Here is a 21,244-nt window from a genome sequence, read left to right on the forward strand (position 1 = left end):
TGTTATCATATATTTGCTTCTCTTATATGCTGTTTGTAATGTACCGATTTTTATCATTTTTGCGCAGCATCCCCCGCCCCGCCTAAGAAGAAAAAATCTCGAATGATGAAGCAGGCCTTTGCTCAGAAACGGGCAGCCGAGAAGGCAGCTGCCCGGGAAAAGGAAGAAGCCAGGGCTGCAGAGGCAGCGAGAAAAGCCCGAGTTCTTCAGCTAGCGGAGGAACGCAGGGCTCAACAAGGCCTAGGTGAGGAAGCTGCCCCTGCAGTTGTCATCTCCGAGGTCATCGCTCCTTCACCTTCTGCCATACCCCTGCCACTTCCATCTGTGGAGGCAGGGTGGACGAATGAGCCGGCTCCTGCTGCTGCCGGTCCTTCCTCACCTTTGACGCGGAAGAGGAAAACCCTGGAGGAGCCAGAAATGGTCATTCTCAGTGACCCAGAAGAGGTGGCTCCTTCCTCTCCCTCCTTCCCCCCATTGGCCCCCTTTTACCAGGCTGCCCAGGGATCTAGTCCCTTTGGTGCAAGGGAAAATATATTCCAAGCCGGGGCCTCTGGCCGGGGAGTGCGGATGCTGAAGGACCTCTTGACTTCGGCGGAACAACTCCACCTTTACAACCAAAACCCAACCGTGAAGTATTTCGAGGGCACCAACCGGGTTATATCCGTAAGTTGACTTCTCCTAGTTTTGAACGTGTCATGTTTTCTATTTCTAACACCTCTGCTTTCAGGGATTGCATATGCTGGTGGACAGCTATGAAGATGCGACCAAATTCAAATTTGGTCGGGTTGAGACTGATTGGGCACACGTAGAGGCTGAGAAATCTCGGGCTGCCGCGGAGTTGATCAAAAAGCTGGAACAAGACTTGATGATGGCACAACAAAGTCATGATCAAGTGGCGTCTAGTCTCCGTTCAGCCCTGGAGGCGGCCGAGCAAAATCTTCACTCTGCTCAGCTGGATCGTGCCCGCTCTGAAGCTGATCTAGGGCAGGCTCGAGATGCTCTAGCCACCACTACGGGTGAGTTGAGGGCGGCAGAAAACCGGGCTGCAGAGGCTCAAGTGGAGGCGGCTAGCGCCAGAGATAAAGCGGAGAAAGCAGTGTCAGCTCTGGAAACTCGCCTGAAGTCAGAGGAAGAGCTCAAAGCAACCTTCCTATCTTCTGCTGAGTTTCAAGAGGCAGTGGTGGACAGATCGTACACCTTTTTCCAGGTCGTATTTTACAAATGCCGAGATCAATTCGAGGAAGCTGGCCTATGGTCTGCTGACAAGAGAGATTTTCCCGACTTGGATAAGGCCATCGACTCCCTCCCCGCCACCCAAGGAGCTGAAAATGCGAGGGCTGCCCCGAGTCAGACAACTGCCGATGCCGGTCCCTCTAATAGCCCCGCCCTTTGAATTATTATTTGTAATTGGGCCGCAAGAGCCCCTCCTCTTATATTCTGTTGTCAATGGAACTCCTCTATTCTTGTCATTCATTATGTAATGCCTGATATATATAAATAAAAGAGTAGGTAATGCCAAGGGCTTATATATGCCTTGGGCTTACGATGGGTGCCGGGGCTTGGAACCTCCCGGGCTTATATATTGCCAAGGGCCTATATATGCCTTGGGCTTATGATGGGTGCCGGGGCTTGGAACCTCCCGCGCTTATATAATGCCAAGGGCTTATATATGCCTTGGGCTTATGATGGGTGCCGGGGGCTGGAACCTCCCGGGCTTATATAATGCCAAGGGCTTATATATGCCTTGGGCTTATGATGGATGCCGGGGCCTGGAACCTCTCGGGCTTATATAATGCCAAGGACTTATATATGCCTTGGGCTTATGATGGGTTCTGGGGCTGGAACCTCCCGGGCTTATATAGTGCCAATGGCTTATATATGCCTTGGGCTTATGATGGGTGTCGGGGCTTGGAACCTCCCGGGCTTATATAATGCCAAGGGCTTATATATGCCTTGGGCTTATGATGGGTGCCAGGGCCTGGAACCTCCCGGGCTTATATAATGCCAAGGGCTTATATATGCCTTGGGCTTATGATGGGTGCCGGGGCCTGGAACCTCCCGGGCTTATATAATGCCAAGGGCTTATATATGCCTTGGGCTTATGATGGGTGCCGGGGCCTGGAACCTCCCGGGCTTATATAATGCCAAGGGCTTATATATGCCTTGGGCTTATGATGGGTGCCGGGGCCTGGAACCTCCCGGGCTTATATAATGCCAAGCCTTCTTTCATGATAAAACTTCTTCATTAATAAAACATTAAATACAAAGCATTACACAAAATACTTCTTCAAATGTAAAGCATTCCACGGTCTCTTGAGGGGGCGTCCCTGGCCATCTTGTAGGTACCAAGTATTGGCACCGACTTTTCTGATAAGCTTATATGGTCCCTCCCATCGGGCATCTAGCTTCCCTACTTCCCCTGCTGGATTAACTCTTTTCAACACAAATTCTCCCTCTTGGAATTCCCGAGGCCGGACCTTCTGATTATAGGCTCTCATCACCCGAGCTCTGTAGACCTCCATTCTACGAGCCGCCTTTTCTCTTTGCTCTTCAATGAGATCCAATTCTTGTGCCCGGGCTCCTTCGTCTGTGTCCTCATATGCTTTAATCCGAGCTGAAGGCTGTCCAATCTCTACAGGCAAAATAGCCTCCGACCCATATACCAGGCTAAAAGGTGATTCTTGTGTTGCAGTGTGTGGAGTGGTGCGATAGGCCCATAACACACTCGGGATCTCTTCAACCCAATCTTTCCTCATTCCATGCAATCGTGCCTGTAAAGACCGAACAATAGTACGATTGGTTACCTCTGTTTGGCCATTAGCTTGAGGATAAGCGACCGAGGTGAAAACCTGCTTGATGCCCATCTCAGCACACCAGTCTGCCAATTTTTGGCCCTGAAATTGCCTGCCATTATCCGAGACCAGCTTTCTTGGTAGCCCAAATCGACATACTATACTTTTCCATAAAAACTTCATCACCTCGGCCTCTGTAATTTTCGCCAAAGGCTCTGCCTCCACCCACTTGGAGAAATAATCCACAGCTACCAACAAGAACTTCTTCTGTGCCCGGGCTAGTGGAAAAGGGCCCACTATGTCCAGACCCCATTGATCAAAGGGGCAGGATGCCCATATCGGAGTCAAGTTGCTTGCCGGGCTATGTTGTATAATTCCGAACCTCTGACATCCTTCACAAGACCGGGAAATCTTATATGCGTCTGCCTGCATAGTTGGCCACCAATATCCTGACAGCAACACCCTTCGGACCAGACTCATAGACCCTCCATGGTTTCCACAACATCCCTCGTGCACTTCCCGCAAGACATATTCGGTTTCTCCTTCCTCCAAACATTTGAGCAAAGGGCCCTGGTAGGAACGCCTATACAGGCTTCCTCCCAAGATAGCAAACCTGGCTGCCTGTTTTCGTATGATCCGGGCTCGTCCTTTGTCCTCCGGAAGGCTCCCCTGAGTTAGGTACTTGACAATCGGAGCTTTCCATGTGTTTACTTGGAGGACCGGTTCCCCGGCTTCTATGGCAGCCACCGTTTCCCTTTGCAGAAGGGATTCGCTACAATCACCTTCCCCTGCGGCCGCTTTCTTAGCCAAGGCGTCTGCTTCCATATTTCTTTCTCGGGGTATCTGCTCTATACTCCAAGTGTCGAAACTGGCCCCGAGCTCTTCAATAATCTTACAATATTTTATCAATTTCTCCTCTCGAGTACAGAAGGCTTTGTTTACTTGTTGAACAACCAACTGAGAGTCAGAATAAATTATGATATGACTTACCCCGACATCCCGGGCTCGTTGCATCCCCGCTATCACAGTCTCGTATTCAGCTTCGTTGTTGGAGGCCTGGAAGTCTAGCTTCACGGCTATCTCAATCTTCTCTTGGGCCGGTGAGATCAGGATGATCCCCACACCACTGCCTCCAGCACCACTTGCTCCATCTACAAAAACCCTCCACACTTCTTCTCGGCCAAAAACGGCCACCTCTGTCAAAAAATCTGACAAAGCCTGGGCTTTGATGGCCTTACGTGGCTGGTACTCAATATCATATTCTCCTAATTCCACCGACCATTTCACGAGTCTTCCCGAGGCATCTGGATGAGTCATAATACGCCCCAGGAGGCTATTAGTAAGAACAGTTACCGGGTGAGACAAGAAATAAGGTCTCAATTTCCGGGCCGTTATTACTAGAGCCAAGGCCATCTTCTCAATTCCGTATATCTAACTTTCGCCCCCTTCAAAGCATGGCTGACGTAGTACACAGGCCTCTGAGCTCCCTTTTCCTCTTTTATCAAGACAGTGCTGACCGCCTTTTCTGTAGTGGATAGATATATCCACAATCGTTCCCCTGGTTCCGGCTTAACCAAGATAGGCAAGCTAGCCAGATGTTCCTTCAACTCCTGAAAGGCCTGCTCGCATTGCTCAGTCCAGCCGAACCTCTGGGCTTTTCGCAACACTTGGAAAAAATGATAGCTGCGATGAGCTGATCGAGCTATAAACCGGGCCAGGGCTGTGATCCGGCCGGTTAATCGCTGTACCTCTTTAATAGATGTTGGTGAAGGCATTTCCCGCAACAGCTTCACTTTTTCAGGGTTGACTTCTATCCCCCGTTCAGTGACCATGAACCCCAGAAACTTGCCACTTTTCACCCCAAACATACACTTAGCCGGGTTCAATTTGATCCCATATCGCCGAACTGTCGCAAAAGTTTCCTCCAAGTCGGGTAAGAAACTATCCCGGGTCCTGGACTTCACCAATATATCATCCACATATACCTCCACATTTCGGCCCACCTGTTCCCGGAACACTCTGTCCATCATCCGCTGATACGTAGCTCCTGCATTCTTCAAACCAAATGGCATCACTACGTAGCAGAAAGTACCTCCCGAGGTAACAAAGCTGACTTTGTCTTGATCTTCCAGGGCTAAAGGAATTTGATGATAGCCCTGGTATGCATCCATGAAGCTCAGCAACTCACACCCGGATGTAGAGTCCACCAACTGGTCAATTCGGGGCAGAGGGTAACAATCTTTGGGACAAGCTTTATTTAAATCCCGGAAATCCACACACATTCTCCACTTCCCCGTGGCCTTTGGTACTAGCACTACGTTGGACAACCAAGTAGGAAATTGTATTTCCTTAATGTGCCCGGCCCGCAGTAGCTCTTGAACCTGCTCCGCTATCACCTTATCCTTCTCGGCCCCAAAATGCCTCTTCTTTTGTATAACAGGTCGGGAACCTGGGTTGATGTTTAATTTGTGTTCCGCCACCCGGGATGAAACTCCCACCAAATCACCCTGAGCCCAGGCGAACACATCTTTATTCTGGATGAGGCAGCCTCTCAATGCTTCCATCAACCCTGCATCTATATCCCGAGCTATCTTAACAGACTTCCCTGTTTGCCCGGGTTCCATCTCTACCTCTTCATACTCGCTTTTAGATTCCTCCACCGAACAGACTTCTCTTCCCCCCAAGGCTCCTACCTTTCCATTCTGTTTTGCCCTCTTGTAGTCTATCTTCACTGTCTCAGCATAGCATTTTCGGGAGGAAGGCTGATCTCCTCGAACTTCTCCGACTTTATCTCCTACTGGGAACTTGATCTTTTGATGGTAAGCTGAGGCTACGGCTTTGAAAGAGTTCATAGCCGGCCTACCCAAGATGACATTATAGGAAGAAGGTGCTTCCACTAATGTGAATCTTGTCATGACCATCCTCTTCTCATCTCCTGATCCCAAGGTGATAGGCAGCAACATTTCCCCTTGGGGTTGGACAGTGTGCCCGGCAAAACCATATAAGGCGGTTTTTACCGGGCTCAACTCATACCCCTGCAAATCCATCTGCTCGAATGCTTCTTGAAAAAGGACATTCACTGAGCTTCCCGAGTCAACGAACACCCTTCGAACATCATAATTGGCGATCCGAGCTTGTATAAGCAAGGCATCATTATGGGGTAAGTTTACTCCCTCCAGGTCTTGGGGTCCAAATGTAATGATTGGCCCCGCCCCCTGCCTTCCTTCCTCCACCCCTAAGCTTTCCCTCCGACTCCAGGCCTTCCTAGCCCGGTTGGAATCTCCATCCGTAGATCCTCCTGATATCATGTTAATGATACCTTTGGCCGGCCCATCTCCCGATATTTTGTCTTTTTTTGCATGATCCATTTCTTGTTTTCCTTTTTCCCGAGAGCTGGTGGCATCCCGGGGAGGAATCGACGCCTGTGACCCCCGAAACCAAGGCACGCTTCGAGGCTTTTTTGGGACCGGCCTACCATCTCTAGCATAAGGAAGTTGGTGTCTTTGCTGCAGAGTTCGACACTCACTGGTGTCATGAGTGCACTCTTGATGAAGTGCACAGTACTTCCAGAGCTTCTCCTTAGAAACAGGGGTCTGCGTGTCGACCCTTTCTTCACACATATGAACAGCCTTATCTCGGGTTCCTCGGTACGGAGCATACCGGGACAATCGCCCCATGGGATCATGGTTGTCCCTACTTCTCCCTTGTTCCTGGCCTCCCTCCCGCCGGGCCACTTCCTTTTTCTGCCTCTGAGCTTCCTCCATGTTAATGTATTTTTCAGCCCGAGCCAGCAAATCTTCGAAGGTCCGGGGTGCTTTTTTCACCAGCGATTTGAAAAATTCCCCCTCCCGAAGACCTTGAGTGAAAGCCATGATCTTGGTCTCCTGGGCACAAGTCGGGACCTCCAAAGCAATTTTGTTAAACCTTTTGATGTAGGTTCGTAAAAACTCCTCTCCTGACTGCTTTGCTTCAAAAAGGCTATAGGCAGTTTTCCTATACCTCTTGCTACTGCCAAAGTGCTGCAAAAACACTTGCTTGAACTTGGAAAATGATTGAACACTCTGGGGCTCCAACTTCTCAAACCATCTTTGGGCAGAATCCACCAAAGTGGTTAGGAAGACTTTGCATTTGATCTTATCTCCATAGCAATGTAGCATGGCTACATTTTCAAACCGAGCCAGGTGCTCCTCTGGGTCTGTGCTCCCATCGTATTCCCGGATTTTAGCCGACTTGTAATTTAGTGGCAAGGGTTCCTCTATCACCTCCTGTGAAAAAGGGCAACCCGGAATTTTGATGGGGCAAACCATTTGGGAACCCCCCCTCCTCCAACTTCTGTACCTTTCTCCTGAGCTCATGCAACTCATCTGCCATGGACGGCTGTATTGAATGCATCCAAGAGCTTTCTTCTTCTTCTCCTTCTTGAACCTGGGCAATAGGGTTTGGATTACCCTGATTTCCTTCTTCCTCCACCGTTATGTCCTTTGATTGTGGTTGTTTTGCAGCTATCAACGACTTCCGTACCACATCTTGGACAAATGATTCTAACTGCTCCAAGGGAATGGTAATATTCCGTCCTGGCTGATGGTCTCCAGGTAATGTTTGATCAAGAGAAGCCATATCTACGTCTATAGAACAAGCTTCCCACAGACGGCGCCAATGATGATGGTCGGTAAAACCAGGGCCCGGGCTATCAGGGTAGTGTTGTGGGCCTGATGTGGAAACCGGGCTAATGAAAGTGATATATGGACTGCCCTTCCTTAATCGAGATGAACTGCACACCAAAGAAGGGGATAAAAAGCACGTTAGTGGGACGCCGGAGGAAGTTTCGGCGGGGACACTCCGATGCTTAAGTTAGACTTAGAAATAGAGTGGGCTTTTTAGGAAAAATGAATATAGTGCTTTTGAACTTTAAGTGAACATACCTCTACCAATATCTGTGACCAGATATTTAAAGGCCTTGGAGTGAGAGTGTCACCCCGCAATTCCAGGGTAGTGGCCACGATCTGGATCGTGGGTGTGGTAGTTGCCCATGTTTGCCTGTCACGTACGATGAACCCGGAAAGCTAGGGTTGGTGATAATCGTGGGGATCATGCCCCTAAAACACGGGCCTTAAATAAGTCCTGCAAACCTGGTTTTTCGGGCTCCTGAGGCTACTGGGCTACCTTAATACAGCCCTACCAGCCTGGGTCATTCGTGTCCCGGGCCCCCTGGCTTACCGGGACATCACCTTACAACAGTTATTTACCTAGGTTTAATTATGACTAAAGGAATGAAACCATACGTGAAATCACAGTGAACGTCGCAATGATAATACTTAGATGAAGCAAACAAAAGAGAGAAATTGATACTTGGGAAAGTTACAAATTATGTAGGAGTGAAAAAAAAAACTTTCATGAAATAGGGGAATTGTTTTAAAGGAGTGGACTTTTTATGACTAAGGAATACTTTTGATCATTATTCTGATTTCCATGACAATTCCAGCTTGATGAAATTCGGTGTTAAAATTTGGTTTCCATGATGTTGTGTTATATTGATGTTTGAAATTTCAGAAAAGAGTTTGGGTGAAGGTTTTGATCATCATTTTACGTTTAGAGATTATTTGTTCAAATATTCTTACATTAGAGTTCCTCCCTTTTCTAGCTCAGTAATTGGCTTAAAAGATTCCTTTTAACAATACTTTACTTTGTTTTATTTGATTTCAACATAAGCTTATAGTAATATTACAGCTCAAAACAGAGAATTAATTTTATTTTGATAGAGTTTGTATTATGAATTTGAGCAATTTTATATTTGACTTCTAATATGCGAAGATACAAGTGACCTTTGTCAAATTGGAGAAGCAAAGTGACAAGTTAATTTTGCTTTAGATTGGAGACGCAAAGAGGTTGTCACTGGAGTTAAAGATCAGGGAAGTTGTGATTAAAGGATGATATATATGATCGAGTGGCTTTGATAAAGATTGATTATTTGTTGAGTTTGCAAATGAAGATTTACAAGTGGAACAAAAAGAAATAAATTGGAAGAAATTAACGCATCAGGTGGTGACGCTTTTCAACGGAATAATTGTCGAATTACTACAACAAATAAAATGTGCAAATGCATCAAGATCAAGTTGTTTAAAAAATTTTATTATTATAAATTATGTTTTTTTGGCTTTCAACATTTTAAATGAGAATTTTTATGTTTTAAGTTTTATAAATGTAATGCACTTATTATGTTTTTTTTGTTGTTGTTATATTTTAAATGAGAATGTGTATGTTTTAAATTATATATATATATTCCTAATTGTTCACTAAATGAAAAAAAAATTAAAATTAAAATCAATCATAGTTGTCAAACACATGTCTATTTTTAAAACAACTTGTAAAATATTTTATATATTTTTTAAAAACAATTTTATAAAAATGTTTACAGGTACACGTCGAAACGAAGCCCTAACATTTTCTATTTCACCCAACTTTTATAATAGAATATGGATAAAAACAATCTACGTTTTAAAAATAATAATAATAATAAAACAATCTTAGTGCCTTGACATATTACACATATAGATCTTATGTATCATTGACTTTGAGCATATCGTGACTATTTACGAATTAATTATTAGACATACGATAATTTGATCATTTATAAACATGTGTGATTTGATCAATTGTCACTCGTTCTTCCAAACAAAAAAAAGTGTACAGTCATTAGATCTTACAAAATCGTGGTGAATTTAGGAGATTTATAGTAAATTTCTAGATTGATAAATATTTTTATTACAATAGAATACATTTATAGAGTTAAGGAAAAAATTATTGGGTACAAAAATTGAGAACACACCAAAAATTGCATTTAATATAAAGAGATCAGCATATTAAATTATATCATATTTTATTTGGTTACACTTATTGTGTGTGCCTCTACCGCTATTATATACAAAAAATCTCTAGAACAAAAACAAACATGGACGCTAACTTGTGTTCTAAAAATTGTCCTTATACAAATAATTTTTAACAAAATTGACATTTCAAGTTATTTTTCATAGTATCCCTTTTAAACTGCACTATGGCCTCTAATTAATTTTTATAATTATGATATTGTCTTTATTTTCATATAAATAAAATTAATTAAATATTGTACAAACAAATAATACATGCGTCAAGACATTAGTCTTGATTAAACACAATTATATGCTTGCCATTCTAAGGGAAGCATGAGTTTCTATTCGAAAGTTTGGATCTGGTTCTTATTCCGATTTAAACCAATCTGAACAAAAAATATTCCTTTAAATTTCAAAAAGTTTGATTATTTTTCAATACATATCTGAAATTTTTATTCAAACTAAAATAATGCTTATATTTTATTCGTGTTGAATTACATAATTTTTTTTAAAAATTAATATTTTCGTTTCACATATTTGACTCTTAATATTATTTAAATATTATTTTAGTTTCTTATATTCCTAATAATAATAATCATCATCGTCAAAATATAAAGCCTCCGATTTATCATACCACTTTATTATTATTGTCAAATTTTCGTATTTTTAAAATTAAAATAAATAAAAATATTAAGTTTTGCAAATTGTGACGGAGAAAGCTGCACCGCATAATTAACCATCCCACATCGTTGGTGAGAAACAAGGAATATAGGAGCTGCAGTATAAAATTGGACCGAGTAACATTGGGCTCCATACTTACCTGGACGGGATCAATGGACGATCAAGAAGGTCCATGGTCTAGGTTGGCGATCTCCATTGCACTTAGGAGGGGCGCCCGCCTAAGGTCGGCCCAAGTGGTCGAGCCTACGTCATAATTTGTGGTAGAGGGGGCATGCGTACGCGCGGCCCCTGCTAAGTAAGTCTAAATTTCTTCTAGGGCCCAATTTTATTGGCCGCTTGATTTTTGGAGTCGGAATAAAATAAAAACGAGGGAGACGGGCGAGTGACCGATTATTAATGTAATTATTTTTTTCCGCAATTTTCGTATCAATTCTTCGTGCGGCCTCTAGTTAACTTTTTTAGGGTAAACATAAAAAATTCTTATAACATTTTCATTAAAATCACTCAAATCGTGTTTGAAAGTCAAAATTAGGTAAAAGAGAGATTGAATGATTTAACAATTTTTTTATAATATTTCAGGTTACATTACTCTTTTTTTTTTTGTTGCCATGATTGGACCACATCAAATTTTCATGGGGTCGTATACATGAAAATGCGCCAATCATGGCCTTATGGAGGGGTATTTCAAGTTAAAGCAAGGACTTGAATTTTTTATACGTCCCGGGCCTCGGTTTTCCTCAGACCACCCTTACATATATTTACGTTTGTATGCGTCACATAGATTAAAAACATTATTTATAAAGTAAATATTTAGGACAAATACAAAAAAAAAATTATGATCTTATATTTTTTGAGACGAAGATAATAGTTGTCACATTTATTAATTAATTTTTCAAAAGCTTTATAGATTGGAGTTCAGAAAATGAAAAAAATAAAAAAAACTTGGATGGGAGCCATTCACTAATCACTATCAAATATCATATACCTTCTCAGACGTATGTCCATTAAATTTACAAGTTGAATTCGTTACTCGTAACAAATAAATTTGACGAAAAGTCTCTTACATTAAAACGTACTATCATTGAAATATTTAATTTCATGTCACCAACTCGTATATTTTTCTTATTTTTTAAAAAATTTTGTTATCTGAGATGATGTTTATCTAAAGGAAACTTTTTTTTTTTTTAATATAAAAAAAACCCTTGAAAACACCACTTAACAATACTATTTACACAAAAACGTAACTCACGTGAGACGGTCTCACGAGTCGTATCGAATATCTATAATACCGTCTCACAATATACCTACTATACTATTTATTAAAGTTAAAATCTCTTTGCTAACATTACTTTTGGTATGATGGTGAATTTTATTTTATTTTTTAAATTTTCAAAACATCCTCCAACAATCCAATTATATGTACCACATTTAATTTCTCTTCTATAGTTTGAATTTCAAAAATTAATCACTTTCGTTTAATTATTATTATTTTTTTAAAAAAAAAAACCACTTCAATTCATTCTCTAATTTTTCTATGGAACACACAAATTGCATGTGTCATGATTTGTTGGTATTTATTACGTACATATTCGTAACCCTTCAATCAAATCAAACCCTTTAGGCAAGGAAAATGGCAATTCAAATTTCAATATTGCATAAAATAAGAACTCTTCCATGCTATAAATAAAATAAAAAACACCTAAACGGAAACAGCCAAACAGGTAAATCTAAGTCGTTTTTAACATTGTCTAGTGCATTTCAATCTTCATATTTTCATATATTTTATACAATGTTTCTCGAGCATTTAAGGGTTCTCATCAAGAAAATTTCCGGTCTCCTTTTTCCTATATTTTCTTGTTTCCAGGCCTTAGCTGAAACAAATAGAGGGGGATAATTGTTCAACTTGTAGTGTGTCAAATATCTTTGTTAGTGATGAGTTACACCTAAAAATTTAACTGGGTTTGAGTCCAATCATGAAGGTACACTCCAAATATTTTTAAGGCTCCAACTTATTTAAATATTATTTATATTTAATTCAGGCAAGTCCTGAATTCTACAAAAGCCCATAAGAGACTCAAGCCCGTGAAACTCTCCGAATATCTATAAATAGCTCAAGTCACCTCATTATTATAGTACACACTTTCTGTAGCACTATAACGCTCTACTCTGATTATTATTTCTTGAGTAATCACTGACTTGAGCGTCGGAGTGCCTTCGCCGGGAACCCTCCCGGCTCCTCTGACTTTGTTTTGTGACTTAAGAACAACCCACTGAGGATCTCCACAGGGAACATACAAAGATTTGTTGATACTCCGGACTTTGCGGAAGCAACGTGTTGGGTACAAGTGATTTTTGGCTACATCAGCTTGGCGCCGTCTGTGGGAACTTGTTTTTTTACGTCATTGAGAGCACATATTACTTCAAAAATGTTTCAAGAAAATAATAACAATGGAAACACACCACCAAGCATTACTCTAACCCATGATGCCTTGACTGCACTAATGAAAAATACAGCCGCACTCGCAGCAAAGGATGTAGTTGCTCAGTACCTGGAATCCCGTAAGCGCAAAAGCACCAAGAAAAAGGTTCAGAGTGAGGGTTCATCATCTCGTGATCCTAATAAAGAAAACCCAAATAAAACTAAGTTTAAAGTGAATGACAACGATCCTGAGGGGACCAAAAAAAATACTACTCAGAAAGACGGTGAAACAAGTGTTCACACAGTTCACGACACCTCTGATGAAAACAAAACCACTAATCCAACCCAGAAGGATGGGTCTCGCACATATGTAACTGGACAGAATTCGTCAGCAATCTTGACGTCACGTCGAAGCCCCTTCACTGATGACATCCTATCTGAAGCGCTACCAAAGGGGGTCAAAGTCCCCAGCTTACCCGAGTTCGATGGAACGAGTGACCCCCAAGACCACATTGACAAGTTTTACGCGAAAGCCGATTTGTATGACATTACGGATTCTGCTTACTATAAAATTTTCCGAACAACATTATCAGAAAGAACACTCACATGGTTCAATAAGCTACCCTTTAGATCTATTGCCAATTTGGAGCAACTTACTGACTGTTTCATCCAGCAATTCTCAATTAACAAGAAATACCCAAAAACAGCAGTGTAACTGTTCACAATCATTCAGAAAGAAGGGGAAAGTTTAAAGGACTATGTTCGGCGGTTTACTCACGCGGTTCACGAGGTCTTTGTTAAGATAAAAAAAATGTTTAGAAGGGGGTTGAATAAATACTCGTAATAAATTCTTCTTTGAAATAAATTCAGTCGGGTTAGCAACTAAACTTTGCAATTCTCGAGAGCCAATATCGGTTCGACTGACAAAGATATGTTCGAAAATCCAAATTGAAGAACAACTGAAACTGAGTTACGAATAGATAATAAAAAGGCTAACTGAAAATGTAAATGAACACAATTTTGTTTCTGGATGTTTGAAGACTTCAATTACTATTACGTATCCTTCTTCCTCTCGGATGTATATTCAATAGAATACTTTGGAAGTTACAAACACTTTGCAAAATCACAGTTCAGCATGGTTTTTAACCTGACAAAATTGAAACTCCTAGTACACTTTATAATTTACAGTATGCAAACTGTATTGAAAATAGTGAATTTATAGAGTACCAAAAAACTTGTTGCGTAATTTTGTACTCGCAAGTGCACGGTGTCAAGTTTTAATATAGAAAATGAGTCCAAGTCGATCCCACAGAGAATAAATAAAATTATATTATATTGAATATTTGCAACTAATCAAATCTTAATCCTATGTAGAGCTACGAGAATGATTTGAGTTATATCAAACTAAAATTTGCAATAAATAAAATTAATTAACGACGAGTTTGCAAGACGAAAATTCAATGAGAGACAAATTCTAGAGGTTCGACATCACTTAACCATCCACCAAGTTAATTCATAAAGAAATCTATATCATAAATTCTTCTAGTTTATTAGCCAAGAATTCCTATTATTTTCTACTACCTCTCTCGAGTGTCAAGCAGAAATTCGTATTCAATAGCAAACTCAATATCTCTATCAAAGTTCAATTATTAAATCCGGTAAATAACACAAGAATTCTTCTATGACTTCTATGAAGTTATATGCCTCTCGAACAATATAAACACCAAAGATGTATTTTCCTATGTCGTATTCAAAATCTCCTCTCTCGAGTGATAGATTCTAAATAAAATATCATTCAATCTATGACCAGTTGATAAGTGCAATTTGTTGCACTTATATTTCATAGTTTTAACTTGGATTTTTGTGTTTCTTGAGCGGTATTATGTGTTTTGTGTTGCTTTTGTCATTTGTAGGAGGCAAGGTAATTATGAAATGTTTATGGAGCATAAAAAGACCAAATATGGTGTGAAAATTGAAACAAAGGAGAAAATAGAAGCTGGAGATGTTTTTGGGCAGCCCAACAAGTGCACTTGCGCGGAAAAGAAGTGCCCCTGCACTGTTAGATATTGAATGAACGCAGAACCAGAAAGCCTAGTGCACCAGCGCAAGAAATTAGTGCCCCTGCACCTGTCCAAGAAAATTAGGCGCTGAACAAAGAAAGAAAATAGAAGAATAGGTGCACCTGCACTCTTAATAGGCACCCCTGCACCCTTATATATTCTTTCACGCTGCTCAACGAGAGAAAAATCAGAATATGAAGTGCAGCTGCGCAGATTTTTAGCGTCACAACGCTACTTGTACGGGGTAATTTTGGAAAGCTAGGACTCTTAACATTGAAAGGATGATTGATATTATCTAAGAGGGGGTAGAAAAGGAGGCGGCTAGGTTTTTGAAAGGATAACACGAGAGGGAACAAGGGAGAAAAATATTGAAGGTTGGAGAACAAATTACAAGACGGAGATTTCTTTCGTCCGGGAACGGAGACGCATTCCTCTATATAGATTTTTGTTCTTCTTCTTCTTAAATATTTTTGTGGGATGGAATATTTTCTGATTATATCTTATTTTATTTTACATTTCGTCATGAACTAATTCTCTCATCTAGAGGGACGATGTAGTGATACCGGAAACCATGTTTAGAATATTTTATATTATTAGTTGAATTCTTCGTTTAATTTATTTATGTTTTTCTGCTTTGATTGTCTATCAACTCTACTGGTCATAGGTTGATAGCTATATGTGTTTAAATTCATCACTCGGGAGAGGGAATTATAAACAAGACATAGAAAAACACATCGTTAGTGTTTATATTGCTGGAAAGCGTATAACTCTATCGAAGCCTTGAAGAATTTTATGCAAATCACATTATTTAATATTAGATTGTTAATAGGAATATTGCGATCTATATTAGATAATTAATATCTGTCATCACTTGGGAAAGGAGATAGATAATAGTTGAATTCTAGGCTAATAAATTGAAGAATTTATAATATAGGTATCTTGGAGATTAGACATGGTGGAAGGTTGAACGAAGTCGCACCTCTAGAATTATCTCATTTATTGATTGTCGTTATTACTTTATTCCTTGATTTTGTTAGCATGTTTTTTTTAGTTTTATAAGACCTTGAAAATTCGTAACTTTAAATAGGATTAATTCAGGTTAGTTTCAAATATTCAGTGTAATATTAAATATTCAGTCTCTGTGGGACGATATTCTACTCACCTTTATTAAAACTTGACCCGTGCGCTTGCGAGCGAAGAAAATAACGCAACACCAGTAAATTGAGCGCAATAAATTCAGGAAAACACAAATAAACTGAATGAATAATTCTAATATATCAATCAAAATATCAAAAACATGGTTTCAAGTCAAGCTACGTCGTCCCTCTAGACAAAGGAATTAATTCATAATGAAAATAAAAATCAAACAAAGCATGTTCTTGAACATCATTCAAAAATTAGGAGAAAAAATGAAATAAAAACGAAGGTAGATGATGTTTTTCCATCTCCGATAGGCGCTTCGTCCGTCTTCGTGCCAAGAATATGTTCTTTGAATGCTTGATTAGTTATCTTGAGAAACCTTGAATACTTGGAACTTTTTGCTTCGAAAATACAGGAGATCTGTCTCAAACTGATATTATCTTCTATTTATAGCCTCTGAAACGGTCGTGAATTTCAAAAAAGATTCGTTTTCATTTATAATAGCCGTTGGTTATGTTATTTTCTATTTCATCATTCTCTGAAAATCATATAAATGTAGTGCGCTTGAGACTGCAACGTTTTTTTTGTACGAAATAAATTATCCAAATTAGTTCATTGAGGTAAACTGATGTCCTTTAAGTTTAGTGAAGATTTATATACCTCATCTAGATGGTCGAGTTTAGTTTAGTTTGCCCATAGCAGTTTAGTTGTCATGTGACTCATGTCTTGTTCAGGTAGACTTATCCAGCTTTGGTAGACCAATTTAGCTTGTGGACAATCATTCTGTTTGGTCAGTCCAGTTCAGTTTGGCTTATAAGTTCAGTGTGTGACTTTAAAAATGTTAACAACACAACCTAATTGATTTAAAAATCTTTATACCCAATTTTGTGATACTCCTATTCCACATGAGAAATATAAAAAATTTAAAATGAGTTTATAATGAGCTACAATTAATGGACTTTTATAGCAAATTGGGTTAATCATTTTCGTAAAGCGAGGACGAATACGAAGTAGTTGCTATAGAGATCCATTGTATGTCTCGCGGGCCTGGGCCCGTGACATGACATAATGATATCAGATACGGTCACCTGCGAGTCAAAGTGCTACATGAAAGGAGCCATCTCTCGAACCCGAAGAGTCACCTCTAGATTGTCGGTGCTGGTGGATCGAGGCCCGAGACGCGACATAATGGTATTAGAGACAATCATTTGCGGGGAAAAGTGCCACATGACGGGAGCCACCTCTCGAACCCGTAGGAGCCACCTTTAGATTGTCGATGCTGGTGGATTGAGGGGTCAGGTCGCGACGAGGACGTCGCGTTATGAAGGAGGGGTGATTGTATATTTGTATACCCCTATCCCTCATGGAAACCCTTATCCCACATGGGAAATATGAAAGATTTAAAATGAGTTTATAATGGGTTATAATTAATGGACTTCTATAGCAACTTTGGTTAATCATTTTCGTAAAGCGAAGACGAATACGAAGTAGTTGCTATATGGACCAATTGTGCAGGCGCGAACCTGGGCCCCAGGCATCAAAATTTTATTTTATTTTTCTTAAATACAAAGATATGGAGGGAAATTTTGTATTCATTGCATTTTTTTTTTGTGGAGGTATTCATTGCATCTTTAGTTTATAAATCACTTTGCAATCATATTTTAATAATTAAAAGAAGATGTTAGTGGGTGTGCTGTCAAGAAACTAACGCGCAAATATTTTAAATTTTTAGTGACAACTGATTGCTTCCAATCAAACACACATAATTGCTCGTGTTTATTCAAACAATTACATTTTATTCAAATTCTATGTTAATTTTCACTGTAGTGACTAAAGATGTAACGTACATTTTTATGAGTGAATATTATATATGTTTTTATCAATGTAAGATATAACAATTCTATAAAACTAATATGAGGCGATTTCATTGGTCAATTTTTTTTTGAGAAAATATCTTGTTTATGTGATAAATGAAAAAATAATTTTTTATGTTAAAATTATTATTTTTATTGTAAATATGTACAAAATTGATCTGTCTCACACATAAGATCCGTAAAACCGTTTTACAATATATTTACTCTCAAAATTAAAGTACCAAATTTACGTCCGGCAAGAAGAGTGATCAAAGCAGATTGCTTTGACTATCTTAATGTTGTTTAAAAGATTTATGTCACATATTTACCATTTACTATTTTTAGGGAAATGTTTAATCCTAATAATTGGTAGTAGAATCAATGTCAATGGCTCGATTATCAATTATCATATAGACTGCTAGGAATATTGCGAAGAAGATTTTTTAGGAAACAATAATTTTCCTTGTTAGGATAGATCTCTAAACGATTTGAGACAAACAATTAATAACTTTTTATTAAAAGGACAAATGATATTTCTATATAAATACATTATTAAATGAAATATTAACTATTTTTAATATATGCTAAAATTATATTTGAAAAGATATTTCATGAAAAATAATTTACATGATTTACTTTATATAAAAATAAAATATATTTAAAATACACTTTTTTTTTTTTTTTTTAATATATATAACTAGTATACACATGTCGTCTACAACGAACTAATCGTGTTAGATATTCCTCCTCCATATGCGTGAAGTCAACTTTAAATAAAAAATTGTAGAATAATTGAAAGTATGCGTACCATGTTGGGTCCAATTGTACGTTACAGTTTTATATAATTTCTGCATGATATTGATATGTGAATGCAACAGCTAATTTGCATTGTCCCCGAGCATACTTTTATTGATTTTTTTGTTCACATGTCTCACTCAGATCCATCAATCTCAATATATATATATATATATATATATATATATATATATATATATATATATATATAATACTTGAATACAGAGTATCTCATTGTAATTTTGGTGTATGTGTGATACAAAAGTTTGATTACAGTTTTACATTTATATGACATTTGATACTCCTTGTCTCAAATATAAACTTCTCTATTTTTCACACAAATTTAAAAATCATTAAAAAATATTTTAAAAATATATATGAACATTGTTTGATGTAACATTTACCTATTAAATATACAAGATGTCATATCAACCTAAAATATTTCTTTCTTTTAGTATTTAATTTGTGAACACCGCGCGATGATGACTAAGTATATTAGATATGTCAAAATGAGTTAGGTATGTCGGGTTGGTTCATTTCGCCATCTAAAATAAGTGAGTTGGGTTGACAATTTTACAACTCACCAAATGGTGAGCCAACCCGCCCTAACCCGTCAAATTACATGTAAGCTTGTCGGATTGACTCGTCCTGTCATCTAAAATAGGTGATCTGTGTTAATATTTTTTCAACCCGTTTAAAAGGTAGACCGGCCGCCTAACCCCGCCTAACGGCGGGTTGCGGATTCCGTTTCGACACATCTGGTATATATAATATAAAATAGGAATTATTGTGAGATGATCTCATGTTTTTAAATATGAGAGACATGTTAACCTGATTCATATTTGCAGTGAAAAATAATATTTTGAATTTAAGGATGATTTTTCGGTATACCGCATCAAAAATATTGGTATGAAAAAATTCATACCGATATTGATACAGAAATTCTGAAATTTTGGTACGAAAAAAATCCATATTGATATCGTATAGATACTGAAAAAAATGTGGTATACCGAAAAAATGCCTGTATATCGAAAAAATTTCGGTACGGTATACCGAAAACTCGGTATTTTGATCCGGTATGCCAGTCCTAATTTTGATACAAAAAATAATGTTTATTCATAAGTCGAGTCGGATGGAAGACTTGTAAAATTCACCTATGAGATCATGATGTTATATGATTTTTGCTTTATATATCGATTATTATTCTATTTATTATTGCACACATTCCACTTTATTAATAAATTTTGTATTCGAAGTGTATGATATATAACATGAATTAAATTCAATATATAATGGAACTTTGACCAAATATATGGATAATATTTTAATTTTACTTCACCTAACAATGATGTTCTATTGTTCTTTGCAATGTCACATCTTTGTGAATTATATGATAATACTTTTCGTTTTCCAGTTTTTCTAAATTTAATCAGTTAATGTTTTAACTGACAACGTATATGGTAAACTAAGATTTAATATCTCATTTAAAATTTATAACATAATTGATAAACCAAATCTTATTGTTATTGGATTATTAATTACAAAAAGAACTTATAGAATCATGATTAGTATGTACGAAGTATTATATATACTAGTATTTCGCTGTGCTCATACATTTTGTTTTTTTAACGAAGACATTAAATAATAAATTATAAATTAAAAAATAATAAAAATATAACTTTTTCTTAAACAAATATTCACAAAAAATATATATCTTATAAAGTGAGTGTCATTTTTTTTAAATAAAAGAATATCAAAGGGCACAAAGTGAGCATCTAATGGCTAAAAAAGAGAAAATGATATAAAATGACTATTTCGTCCAATAATTTTGGTTTTATTGAAAATTAAGTTAGGAGATAATAGTAATTTCAAATCAAACTTTACCAATTAATTAGAAGTTTGTTAATTAGAGGGTCTCAACTTTAATAATATAGTAAGATATATATATATTTTTGATAATGTGGGAACTCACAGTCGCTACCTTTCGGGGCGCTCTGGGTAAACCTCCGGACTAACGCAATAGTCTGCAAACTACGCTAGTCAGGTAAACCACACTGGGCAAACCCTGTGTGACAGGCTAGTCCAAGAAAGTGTTGGTAGGGGGAATCGAACTCCTGACATCTGGCCAAAAATTCACCTACTTCACCAACTTGGACACCTCCTTGAGGGCTACGAAGTATTATATTTATTGTAGGATGGGATGTTCCACATTATAATAATAAGTTATGGTTAATATTAACCGTGTAATTTTCGAAACAATCAAACACCGTATTTCAATTTTCAATTTTTTAAACTGTAAGTCACTGTTTGGTTTGAGGTATGATATAAGTAATATATAGATATAAGTAATATATAGATAAGTAGTATAATGTAATAAAAATAAATAAGAAATGATAGTTAAAATTGTATTGGATTTGATTGATAGATTATAGTTTATTTGATTTGATTGATTAAATTTTATATAAAAATGTTAAATGACTATTTTGTCCTTTTAACAATAAATAAAATAAAAAATATATGACAAAAACTCATATGAGAAGGTCTCAAGGGTCATTTTCTTGAGACGGATCTCTTATATGGTTTATCCATTAAAAAATATTATATTTTATGTCAAAAATATTACTTATTATTATAAATA

The 21,244-nt window shown here is 38.1% G+C and overlaps 1 protein-coding gene and 1 non-coding gene across 2 annotated transcripts; one reads left to right on the forward strand and one right to left on the reverse strand.

Moving 5' to 3' along the window:
• Positions 1-4,189: 4,189 nt before the first annotated feature.
• LOC140879111 (uncharacterized) lies at positions 4,190-10,513 on the reverse strand. The gene is made up of 3 exons (XM_073282756.1): positions 10,479-10,513; positions 7,131-7,563; positions 4,190-7,057 (listed from the first exon to the last, which is right to left on the reverse strand). Exons 1-3 carry the CDS (start codon positions 10,511-10,513, stop codon positions 4,190-4,192), a joined length of 3,336 nt encoding a protein of 1,111 aa, XP_073138857.1.
• LOC140885641 (U1 spliceosomal RNA) lies at positions 10,471-10,631 on the forward strand. The gene has a single exon (XR_012151060.1). It is a non-coding gene; the product is annotated as a U1 spliceosomal RNA (small nuclear RNA).
• Positions 10,632-21,244: the final 10,613 nt, after the last annotated feature.

The sequence above is a fragment of the Henckelia pumila genome, chromosome 2, assembly GCF_033568475.1.
Source record: "Henckelia pumila isolate YLH828 chromosome 2, ASM3356847v2, whole genome shotgun sequence".
NCBI classification, from domain to species: Eukaryota; Viridiplantae; Streptophyta; class Magnoliopsida; order Lamiales; family Gesneriaceae; genus Henckelia; species Henckelia pumila.